This window comes from Triticum aestivum, chromosome 3D (assembly GCF_018294505.1).
Source record: "Triticum aestivum cultivar Chinese Spring chromosome 3D, IWGSC CS RefSeq v2.1, whole genome shotgun sequence".
In the NCBI taxonomy this organism is placed as follows: domain Eukaryota; kingdom Viridiplantae; phylum Streptophyta; class Magnoliopsida; order Poales; family Poaceae; genus Triticum; species Triticum aestivum.
In genome coordinates this window covers 177,919,310-177,931,666 of record NC_057802.1, presented here as the reverse complement: position 1 = coordinate 177,931,666, position 12,357 = coordinate 177,919,310, and the positions used below count along the sequence as shown (strand labels likewise).

At 55.1% G+C, this 12,357-nt stretch overlaps 1 protein-coding gene across 1 annotated transcript; it reads left to right on the top strand.

The window, feature by feature from the left end:
* Window positions 1–3,265: 3,265 nt before the first annotated feature.
* On the top strand, window positions 3,266–10,612 carry LOC123078148 (protein NRT1/ PTR FAMILY 5.2-like). Its single transcript, XM_044500550.1, has 3 exons — window positions 3,266–3,449; window positions 3,570–4,966; window positions 10,026–10,612. The coding sequence occupies exons 1-3, from the start codon at window positions 3,323–3,325 to the stop codon at window positions 10,413–10,415; spliced, it is 1,914 nt and encodes a 637-aa protein (XP_044356485.1). The 5' UTR covers window positions 3,266–3,322; the 3' UTR covers window positions 10,416–10,612.
* Window positions 10,613–12,357: the final 1,745 nt, after the last annotated feature.

The following is a 12,357-nucleotide window of genomic DNA, read 5'->3' as shown; positions in this document are numbered from 1 at the left end:
TGTTGTATTTTTTGTATGCGAAAAATTATGTGTCATGAAACAAAGCAAGAACTTGGACAAAATAAAAATAAAACTGATAGATAATGCATTAGGAAAATTGCAGAGCGATACATGAAAAGTGTCTATATAGCTTTCTAGCTTAGAGCAACTCTAGCAGACCCCGCATCCCGCCGGCCCACAAAACGCGTTCGCGCAAAACGGCCTTTGCGGGCCGGCGCGGACAACCACAGATGCAAACCCCTCAAACGGACCCGTAGAATATGCTTTTTTACGGGTCGGCTTTGCGGGGTCTGCTCTTTGCGCCGCTGCATCCCGCATCTCATCGGCCCGCAAATATCAAATCCAACATAATACAACAATAGAAAGCAAAACTAAATTATTCAAATCAAACATAATACAATAATCATCCACATTACAAATAATTATTCAAATCACCGTAGCAAACTTAAATAATGCCATACAAAACTTGTCATGAATACAAATACAAATGAATACAAAAAGGAGTCACTGTCCAGCCCTTTGCCAATGGTGCTCAATGAGATCCTCCTGAAGTTGAAAGTGTGTGTTTGCATTTTCAATCTCCTTGTATGTCTGAAGAAAAGCTCTAATGCGGTTAGGGTCTCTAGCTGGTTTGACACGGCTACCCACATTGTCGTAGAAGAATTCCAAGTTCATTCCTCTCTCGTCTTCAAGAATCATATTGTGCAGGATAACACAACATGTCATGATATTTTTCAAGGTTTTCTTGTCCCAAAAACGAGCAGGACCACGGACAATGGCAAACCTAGATTGCAAAATACCGAATGCTCTTTCAATGTCTTTTCGGGCTGCCTCTTGCACCCTTGCAAATTCACATTGTTTTTTAGTTTTGGGTTCTTTGATGCTTTTGACAAATGTGCACCAAGGAGGGTATATACCATCTGCAAGATAGTACCTCTTTGTGTATTCATGCCCATTGATAGCGTGGTTGCAAGCAGGAGCATCACCACTAGCAAGCCTAGCAAACAAATGAGACCGTTGCAACACAGTGATATCATTGAGAGTGCCCGGCATACCAAAAAAGCAATGCCAAATCCATAAATCCTCGGATGCTATGGCCTCTAGCACAATTGTTGCATCACGAGACTTGCCACAATACATTCCTTGCCATGCCTTGGGGCAATTTTTCCAAGTCCAATGCATACAATCAATGCTACCTAGCATGCCAGGCCAACCTCTCCTCTCATTAGATGCCATCAATTTCTTTGTGTCATCTTCGTTGGGTGCCCGAAGATACTCAGTACCAAAGACACGGATGATCACCTTTGCAAATCTATGTACAGACTCAATTGTAGTATCTTCACCAATGCGAAGGTACTCATCGGCATAGTCAGCCGGAACACCATATGCAATCACCCGCATTGCCGCAGAGATTTTTTGATATGCACTAAATCCCTTTAAGCCAGCAACATTTCTTCTTTGAGTAAAATACCGGCAATTTGCCTCGCAAGCTTGAACAATTTTGACAAAGAGGGATCGGCGCATTCGGTACCTTCTCCGGAAGAGGTGCGGTGGATATGTAGGATTCTCCGCGAAGTAGTCTTGCATCAACATCTCGTTCCCAAGATGACGATTCCGAGGAATGCAAAGACGCCCGAAGGTCGATCCTCGCCTCCTCTTCTGGTTCTCGTCTTCATGCTCCTTCACGCCAAGTGCCATGACCAATGTCTGCTGCCGAAAGTTTGCAAGCATGGTCTCAACATCCTAGTCGTCCGAATCGGACGAATCGGAGAGCAAGAACTTCTCGCACGGGCTCAACTCCATCTACATGCGTACCGGCGCGTCAATTAACTATACCGCTCGCAAAAATCACAAAAATACGCACTAACCGGTGGTGGACGCGGCGGGTGATCCCGGGCGGCGATGAGGACGGCTCTTCTCGCCGGATCCGCGGGGGGGGGGGGGGGGGGGTCGGTGCAGCGTCTCCGTGCGGGAGGGTGTGGGGCGGCCCCGCGGACCGATTCCGCCCGTAGATTTGGCCGGAATCGCCGGCGGCGGGCGGAAGCAAGGGCGGTCGGCGGCAGAAGGAGGGGAGGAAGGCGCGCGGGTTGAAATGTCCCTCCCGCCAACTGCTTCTCTGTGATGCAGGGCACCGTGGCCGCGAGGGGGAAATCTGCGTATTCCCGGGTTGGGGTCGGGATTTTGCCGCGCCCCTCAAAAATTTTTGCGGGCCGGGGCGGGATGCGGGGTCTGGTCGGACAGGTTTTTCCGCCCCTACCTACATTTTGGCGGTTATTTTATGGGTCGAGGGCGGATGCGGGGTCTGCTAGAGTTGCTGTACGCATGGCATATTTCAGCTGGTTGACCAGATCATGGTGTAGTTATCCCAGCTAGGTTCAAAACCCCTTCCCGTTGATGTTTTTTCATGTTAGTTCTCGCATGTCGTATTTGAGGTCTTTTTTATGTGATTAAATAAAATATGAGGGGGTTTCTGCAAAATAAATCCTCACGAGTGGAGCACCCAGCATGTTCCGCGCTCTTAGCCACTGGCAAGTAGGCCACAGCCGTACAGACATGCTACAAGACTAGACGTACGTCTGCATACAGACGGAGGTACCGTATTTGCACAACCAAACAAGTTCAAGCATCAATTTTGTGTATTTTGCAACTTTGCGCACTAAATTGACCGTGCAGAACAAGTTGGGGCACCTGTAATATATTTAGCTCACTAAAACACCACATTAAAAAGAAAGAAAACACACTTCAGCATGTTCCCCACGCGTTAAACCAATTTTGTGACCAGAAATTTGAAATGAAATCCTCATTCGAGGCTATCTCTCAAGCTGGATCGATCTATAGGCGCTCCCATTTTTATAGTCGCTTCTAAATACTTCATCACCATAAAATAACAGTCTGGATCTTTTGCACCAGGATGCTTATTTTGTTTTGTTTGTTCCGTTATATCCATGATAGTGAAACCTAATCCTTTTCTCGATCGTATGGATTTTTCTTTTTGAAATAGCAGCGTGGATGCAGAAGCCGGGATCTTCGTCCTTTTTGAAATACAGAATAAATCCGAGTAGATAAGCACAAATCATACCTACAGCTAATTGTTTTTATTTATTTGATGAGAAGACTGTCCTATTTAGAATTGCAGTTGCTTGATACTCGATCGTGTATTATAATTCCATTGCTTGATACTCGATCGTGTAGCAGTTAGCTAGTCAGAATCGTATATACAGTTAACTAGCATTGCCCGTGTCACGGAATTAGACCCATCGATCTAGTTCCCACCCTTGCGCATCGAGAGCTCAAGTCAAGTGCAGCTGGGAGAGGAGTGCCAATGGAGGGGACGCCGCAGCTGGAGACCGGCGGCGGCGAGTACACGCAGGACGGCACGACGGACCTCTGCGGCAACCCGGTCATCCGATCCAATCGAGGAGGATGGAAAGCATGCTCCTTCGTTCTTGGTAAGGAAGCTCCGCGTGCCTAACCTTCATTTCGTTGCACGTAAGGTCGTAAGGAAGAAGAAGCCCGATATCCCTGGCCTGCAACGCCGAAGAAGCCATGGCTGACCAAGTGACCTGCAGTGTACGAGGTGTTCGAGCGGATGGCGCCCTATGGAATCGCGTCCAACCTGGTGCTGTACCTGACGAGGGAGCTGCACCAGGGCACGGTGCGCTCCGCCAACAACGTCACCAACTGGGCCGGCACCAGCCTCATCACGCCCGTCCTCGGCGCCTACATCGCCGACGCCCACCTCGGACGCTACCGCACCTTCATGGCCGCCTCCGCCATCTACCTTCTCGTAAGTCCTTCCCTTCCTTCATACCTCCGCTCGGGCCGCCGGCAAAAGCTCTCCCTGAAAATGGAAAAAAAAAAACTTGGCCAACGGATGATTGCGCAGGGAATGTGCCTGCTGACCATGGCCGTGTCGCTGCCGCCGCTGAAGCCGCTGGCGTGCGGCACCGGCACGGCGGACCCGACCTGCGAGCGCAAGGCGTCGAGCCTGCAGCTGGGCGTGTTCTTTCTGGCCCTGTACACCCTCGCCGTCGGCACAGGCGGCACCAAGCCCAACATCTCCACCATCGGCGCCGACCAGTTCGACAAGCACGAGCCGAGGGAGCGCCGGCAGAAGCTCTCCTTCTTCAACTGGTGGATGTTCAGCATCTTCCTAGGCACGCTCTTCGCCAACACCGTCCTCGTCTACATCCAGGACAAGATCGGCTGGACCGTCGGCTACGCGCTCCCCACCATCGGCCTCGCCGTCTCCATCGCCGTGTTCACCGCCGGAACGCCCCTGTACCGCCACAAGCCGACCTCACCCGAGAGCTCCCTCGCCAAGATGGCCGGGGTCATCGTCACCGCCGTCCGCAAGTGCCGCGTCACGGCGCCCGCGGACCCGCGCGACCTGCACGAGCTCGACCCGGACCAATACGACAGGAAAAAGACGTCCCCGCTGCCCCACACGCCGACTTTCAGTGTGCTGAGCAAAGCGGCGGTGAGGACCGGGGCCGGGAGCACGTCGCGGTGGTCGCTGAGCACGGTGACGCAGGTGGAGGAGACGAAGCAGATGCTCAAGATGCTTCCCGTGCTGTTCATCACGTTCGTGCCGAGCGCGATGCTGGCCCAGATCAACACGCTGTTCGTGAAGCAGGGCACGACGCTGGAGCGGCGCGTCGGCGGCTTCGACATCCCGCCGGCGAGCCTGCAGGGGTTCGTGACCGTCTCCATGCTCGTCTCCGTCGTGATCTACGACCGCCTCTTCGTGCCCTGCATGCGGCGCCTGACAAAGAACCCGCGGGGCATCTCGCTGCTCCAGCGGATGGGCGTCGGGCTCGTCCTCCACATCGCGATCATGGTGATCGCGTCGGCGACCGAGCGGCACCGCCTGGCCGTGGCGCGCGAGAACGGCGTGCTCGACAGCAGGGGCACGATGGTCCGGCTCTCCATCTTCGTGCTGCTCCCGCAGTTCGTGCTCATGGGCGTCGCCGACGCCTTCCTGAGTTGGACAGGAGAATTCTCACTATATTCAGTCTCAGGTACAACAAGCGTTTATATACACACGCGCTGTACAGGTTGTTACAACAGAATCGGATAAGTGCTAATCATGCCGAACGTGGAGATGATGGCGTTCGTGCGCTGGAGAGTCGCGGGTGACTCGGTCCTGGAGGTTTGCCTCCCGTGCGTGGTGGCCTGTCAGGTGGACCGTCAGCAGGTTTCCAACACCCCCCCGCAACCGCAACAGGGTGCTCGCGGACGTTGAGGCTGGATCGGAAAGCTGTGAAGATGCTCGCAGGGAGGCCCTTCGTGAACACATCAGCGTACTGGGATGTGGTAGGCACATGCAGCACGCGAACTTCGCCCAGGGAGACGCGCTCCCGGACGAAGTGAAGGTCGATCTCCACGTGCTTACTACGTTGATGCTGCACGGGGTTGCTCGACATGTACATGGCGCTGACATTGTCGCAGTAGACGACGGTAGCTCGCTGCGGAGGGCGGCGGATCTCGGTGAGGAGTTGACGAAGCTAGACCGCCTCGGCCACCGCGTTGGCGATGCCCTTGTACTCGGCCTCAGCGCTCGAGTGCGAGACCGTGTTCTGCCGCTTCGAAGACCAGCTGACGAGGTTGGAGCCGAGGTACACGGCAAACCCCGACGTGGATTTGCGGGTGTCGGGGCACCCCGCCCAATCCGCGTCGGTATACACGGTGAGATCGTTGCCGGAGTCGCGGTAGAACTGGAGCCCGAGACGCGTCGTACCGCGCACATAGCGGAGGACACGTTTCACCAGCTGGTAGTGAGCATCCCTGGGAGCATGCATGAACAAGCAACATTGTTGGACAGCATAAGAAATATCGGGGCGCGTCAGAGTCAAGTATTGCAAGGCTCCGGCTAAGCTCCTGTAGAGAGAGGGGTCGTGGAAGAGAGGCCCGTCCATGGCGGATGGTTTGCTGGTGGTGTCGACGGGGGTTGAGACCGGTTTGCAATTTAGCATGCCGGCGCCATCCAAGACCTCAAGGGCATATTGTTCCTGAGAAAGGTGGATGCCAGTGGAGTTGCGGTGTACGTTGATGCCGAGGAAGTGGCGAAGAGGGCCCAGATCAGTCATGGCGAACTCGCGATGAAGAGAGCCGACAATGGACTGGAGTAAGGGCGTGGAGCTCGCGGTGAGGATAATATCATCAACGTACAAAAGGAGATACGCCGTGTCATGCCCACGATGCAAAGTGAACAGAGAGGAGTCGGCCTTGGAAGCACGGAACCCGAGGGTGATGAGGTAGCCGGTGAACCTGGAGAACCAAGCGCGCGGCGCCTGCTTGAGCCCATACAGCGAGCGGTTGAGACGACACACGTCTCGTGGGCGCGAGGAGTCGATGAAGCCGGCAGGCTGCGCACTGTACACCGTCTCGGTGAGGTGCCCGTGCAAGAAGGCGTTCTTGACGTCGAGCTGGTGGACGGGCCACGAAGAGCTGGTGGCGACGCCGAGGACGACCCGAATGGTGGCCGGTTTAACCACGGGACTAAAAGTCTCGCCGTAGTCGACACCGGCCTGTTGTGTGAAGCCGCGAAGAACCCATCGAGCCTTGTACCGCGCTAGCGTCCCGTCGGGGTTGAACTTGTGGCGAAAGATCCACTTGCCGGAGACCACATTTGCACCTGCAGGACGTGAAACCAACGACCAAGTGTCATTCCGCAACAATGCATGAAACTCTTCTAACATTGCATTAGACCAGTTCGGATCCTTAAGAGCCACGCGGTAAGAGGAGGGAATGGGGCTGATGGTAGGAGGAGTGGTGACAGAGAGGTTTAACTGGGACTTGGGTTGGGCAAAGCCAGACTTGGAGCGTGTGTGCATGCGGCGGAGGTTGACTGGTGGTGCTACTGGAACAGCTCGGGGCGGTAGCGGGCGAGGAGCGGCAGACGACGTTGCATGGGACGCCGGCTCGGGATTGGTTGCATGGCTGGAAGTGGATGCATGTGTTGCATGGCGGCCGGACGCAGGAGTGGTGGGCGGCCTGTCGTGGGTGGGGCCAACAGGTGGGACGCTGGGAGGCGTGGTTGGCTCGCGCTGAGTTGTCGGGCGGGTGGGATTGGGCGCGGCGGGCGAGGCGGGCAGGTGCGCAGTCTGCGGAGCGAGCGCAGGGCCGGGAGAAGACGCGGGCCTGTCGTACGAGGTAGGTAGGATCGGGACGCCGGAAAAAGGGGTGGATCCGGTGTGGGAGGTGGTGGTGTGGTCAGCCGTGCGTTGAGAGAGGAAAACGGGAAGGTTTGTTCGTCAAAAACAACGCTACGGGAGATGTGAACTTTGCGCGTGCGTAGGTCGAGGCATCTGTAGCCCTTATGCTCAAGTGGATACCCGAGGAACACACATGGCGTGGATCGGGGGGCGAGCTTGTGCGGTGCAAGATGAGCGAGATTGGGGAAACAAAGACACCCAAACACCCTCATGTGATCATAGGACGGATGGCTACCATTGAGAAGGTAGAAAGGAGTGAGGTTGTGCACCGCCGAAGAGGGGCGCCGATTGATCAGATGATTGGCGGCATGGAGAGCCTCGACCCAATATTCTGGAGGCATCTGGGCGTGGATGAGGAGAGTTCGTAGCACGTCATTTGTGGTGCGTAGGAGGCGCTCTGCTTTCCCGTTTTGCGCGGAAGTGTGCGGGCAAGAGAGGCGGTAGACGACGCCGGAGCGAGAGAGATAGTCACGAAGAGAGTGAGAAAGGAACTCCCTCCATTGTCGCACTGCAAACACCGAATAACAACATTATATTGTGTGAGGACGTGAGAAAAGAAACGTTGTAAGACGGCAGCAGTGTCAGACTTGTGGCGCAAGGGAAATACCCAAGAATAATGGGAAAAATCATCTAGTACGACTAGGTAATATTGGTACCCAGAAAAACTGCAAACAGGGGATGTCCAGAGATCACAGTGGATTAATTGGAAAGGAGCAGTAGTATATGAAAAAGATTGTGGAAATGGTAAACGAGGTTGCTTGCCTAACTTGCAAGATTCACACACACGAGAATCATTGCTCTTATTACAGGAATCAAGGAAATTGTTTGCTAATATGGAAATAGAAGTAGAACTAGGGTGCCCTAGCCGCAAGTGCCACAAGTCGCCTGCTCCGGAGATGGTGAAGGCCATGCCGCCGTCTTTATCGGATCGGAAAAACGGGTAGAGGTCGCCGGAGCTACTGGACCACATCAGAATTCTCCCTGTGGCCATGTCCTTCACAGTGAAACCGAACGGGTCAAAAGAGACAATACACCAATTATCGCGAGTAAAACGACGCACAGAAATGAGATTTTTGACAATACGGGGAGAAATCAATACGTGGTTAAGTTGGAAGGGGTAGGGAGAGAGATTAGAGGAGCCGGTGGCTACTACGGGAATCACAGAACCGTCGCCTACTGTAATGGTAGAGGGAGTATGCATTGAAGGAGGAAGGAGCTTGGTGAGGTTACCACTGGACCCGGCGACGTGGGATGTAGCTCCTGTGTCCATGAACCACTCGTGGGTGGCCGGAGGCTGCTGCATGTTGAGGTTGGCGAAGGCCTGGGCCATCATGGCCTGCTGCTGGTCCCATGGAGGCGGGGACGACGAGGACGGCACGCCGACGGGGTAGGCTTGGTGCGGAGCTCCGGGCGTGGGCCGAGGACCCCGGCGGAGTTGGGCGGCATCCAAGGCGCCCGCCATTGCTGTGGGGAGGGCGCCGGGGAGCCCCACGGCGCGAAGTACCCGAGCCACGGCTGTTGGCCGCGCCCGAGTGGAGCAGGCGATGAGGTGTTGGAGCCGCGCCCACGTCCGCGCCCGCCACGCTGGCGGTCGCCGGAGGGTGGAGTGGCCGCCCCCTTGCCCTTGTCAGTTGGGGACGGAGGAGGCTGGCGCTCACCGCGGTCGCCACCGCGCTCGGAGTTGCCAGACGACGAGCCGCCGCCGTGCCCGATGGAGAGAGCCCCGGCCCCCTCGGTGCGTTCCCGCTCACCCAGCGAGATCTCCTCCAGCAGGAGACGGGAGCGCGCCTGGTTGAACGTGGGAAACGGCACCTGCATGGGAAGCAAGGTAGCCATGACGTGGAAGCGGCGGCTGAGGCCCCGCACAAGCTGCAGCGTGAGGGAGCGGTCGGTGACGGGCTCGCCCACGTCGGCCATGGCGTCGGAGAGCTGCTTCAGGCGACGGCAGTACTGGGCGATGCTCAGATCGCCCTGTACCGTAGCCCGGAACTCCGCCCCGATGTGGACGGTGCGGCCGGCGGCGTTGTCGCGGAAGAAGACCTCCAGCTCGCGCCAGAGGTGGTACGCGGTGTTGTTCGGCGACTGGACCACGTCGTAGAGTTCATCGGAGATCGTGGCGTAGATCCAGAGTACGATGGTAATGTCATCGTTCCTCCAGACGGCATCAGCATGCAGGGGGTCAACGGCTTCCTCGACGTGATCCTCGACCTGGTACTTGGTTAGTACAAAGGCGAAGAGCTGGCGCCATTTCGAGCAATTGTTGGCGTCCAGGCTGAGCTTGAAGGGGATGAAGGACGAGATATTAATGTGATGCATGGATGGAGGAGAAGCGACGGGGACCTGGGCGGCCAGCGCTGCCAGGGCGAGCGCACGGCCGGGAGCAGCAGGGGCGCGCAGGGGCGCTGGAGCGCGCGCGCGGAGGATCGGGGCGCGGATGGGCGCCGGAGCAGCAGGAGCCGGTGCGGGGGCAGGCGCAGGCTCGGGGGCGACGCAGGACAGGTCGAAGACGGCGTCGGCGTCCCCAAAGGAGCGGGTGCGCCGGAGAGGGCGGCGGACGCTCATGGCGAAGGCGGAAGCGAGAGGATCGAGAGTGTCTGATACCAAGTTGGAGAGGAGAATTCTCACTATATTCAGTCTCAGGTACAACAAGCGTTTATATACACGCTGTACAGGTTGTTACAATAGAATCGGATAAGTGCTAATCATGTCGAACGCGGAGATGATGGCGTTCGTGCGCTGGAGAGTCGCGGGTGACTCGGTCCTGGAGGTTTGCCTCCGTGCGTGGTGGCCTGTCAGGTGGACCGTCAGCAGGTTTCCAACATCCTGGAGGTGGCCAAGATCGAGTTCTTCTATGACCAGGCGCCCGAGGGGATGAAGAGCCTCGGCACGTCCTACGCCATGACCAGCCTCGGCGTCGGCAACTTCCTCAGCAGCTTCCTGCTGTCGACGGTGTCGCGCGTCACGCGACGGAGCGGAAGAGGACATGGAGGCTGGATCCAGAACAACCTCAACGCCTCGCGGCTGGACCTCTACTACGCCTTCGCCGTGCTTAACTGTGCTAACCTCCTCGTCTTCTTCGCCGTGTGCCGGATGTACGTGTACAACGCCGACAGCGCTGACGGTGGCAAGGAGAAGCAGGGGAGGCCAGGAATCGTGAAGGAGCCAATGATAATACTCCCTCCGTTCCAAAATAGATGACTCAACTGTTGGCTTTTGATCACTAGACCAAATTGCCCAGGAGCTACACAAGACACGTGCTAAGCTAGCTAGCTATCGAGCAAGCAGCTTGATCGATCTGGCCGTGCGTGCGTACACGAGGCTGTCTTGTACGTGCGTGCGTAGCCGGCGACTCTCTCCACGTAAACTTGCGAACGAACAGAAGAAACTCTTTTTCGGTGCGGTCGACTTGCACCTTTTCATTTATTTGCTCTCATTATATAAAGGGATACAGCCACCCCGTCCAACACGTCGCCGAGTCGGCAACTAACACGACGGAGACCCGGACTCGTACAAGCACTTGTCCGATTTACTTACGTGAACACTAAAACGACTAGTACTAGGACTCTTTGGACTACTACGTGACCATACCTAATACTACAACTAGATTAACTCTTACATTCACCTCCTTAATCTGGTTGCTTTGTCTCCATCGCTTGTACTCCCACTTTCTTCCTCATCTCGATGAACTTCTGTCAGACCGAGGGACTTCGTGAGAATGTCGGCAAGCTGGTCCTTCGTGTTCACATGCTGAACTTCGATCAACCCTTCCTCAATGCACTCCCGAATATGGTGGAACCGGGTATCTATGTACTTGCTCCTCTCGTGATGAACCGGATTTTTGCACAGTGAGATTGCAGCTTGGTTGTCGATCTTCAACGACACCTTCTGCACCTCCCACTTTGCAAGATCAGCTAGGAGTCTTCTCAGCCACACTGCTTGACAAGCCGCCGTGCTTGCCGCTATGTATTCTGCCTCGCATGAAGACAGCGCAACCACCTTTTGCTTCTGAGAATTCTAGCTGATAGGATTTGGGCCAAGATAGAATATCATGCCCGTTGTGCTTTTCCGGTCATCCACATCACCTGCCATGTCACTATCTGAGTATCCATGGAGGACCAACCCTTCCTTTCCCTTTCTATACGTGCAGCCAAGATTTATAGTGCCTTTCACATAGCGCAAGATTTGCTTGACCGCGCTCATGTGTTCGGTTGTCGGATTCTCCATGAAACGACTCACGATCCCGACTGAATAAGCCAAGTCAGGTCGGGTATGCACCAAATATCTTAGGCTGCCCACAACGCTTCGATACATTGTGGTGTCCACCGGCGGATTTGAGCTACGCTTGCTCAACTTGTGGCGTTGGTCCATTGGAGCTTGTGTCTCGTAGCAATCTGTCATGCCACACTTGTCCAATAACTTGACCGCATAAGCCGATTGACATAGGGAAATCTCCCCGGAGCTTTGCTTCACTTCGATGCCCAAGTAATAGCTGAGTAATCCCAGATCGCTCATGCTAAACTTCTTCTTCATCTGCGCCTTGAAACGTTCAATTTCTTGCGCGCTATCTCCGGTGATAATCAGATCGTCGACATAAACTCCAACTAGAAGCTTTGATCCTTTGGAGTTCTTTGTATAGACCGCGTGCTCGAGGAGGCATCTCTTGAACCCGAGCGAGATCAAACTTCGGTCTAACTTTGCGTTCCATGCTCTTGGCGCTTGCTTCAGCCCGTAAAGTGCCTTCTTGAGCTTGTAAACTTTCCCTTCTTCGCCTTTCTTCTCGTAGCCGAGGGGTTGTTCCACGTACACTTCTTCTTTGAGGTCGCCATTGAGGAAAGTGGATTTCACATCCATATGATGAACCTTCCAATCCTCTTGTGCTGCCAAAGCTAGGAGCACTCTTACCGTCTCGATTCGAGCAACCGGTGCAAACACCTCCTCATAGTCAACTCCTTGACGTTGTACGTAGCCCTTTGCAACGAGTCTTGCCTTGTACTTCACAATGGCACCCTTCGTGTCCTTCTTTAACTTGTAAACCCAGTTCAAACCTATAGCCTTTTGGTTCGGAGGTCGGGTTACCAAAGTCCACGTGCCATTGCTCTCGATCGCCTTCATCTCCTCATCCATGGCGTGCATCCAACTT

Excerpts from the sequence above, each read along its gene's own strand:
- LOC123078148 (XM_044500550.1), top strand. The coding sequence starts at position 3,323 with ATGGAGGGGACGCCGCAGCTGGAGACCGGCGGCGGCGAGTACACGCAG. Across the intron at positions 3,450-3,569 it reads AGCATGCTCCTTCGTTCTTG|TGTACGAGGTGTTCGAGCGG; the intron begins GTAAGGAAGCTC and ends AGTGACCTGCAG. Across the intron at positions 4,967-10,025 it reads CGCAGTTCGTGCTCATGGGC|CAGGTTTCCAACATCCTGGA; the intron begins GTCGCCGACGCC and ends GTGGACCGTCAG.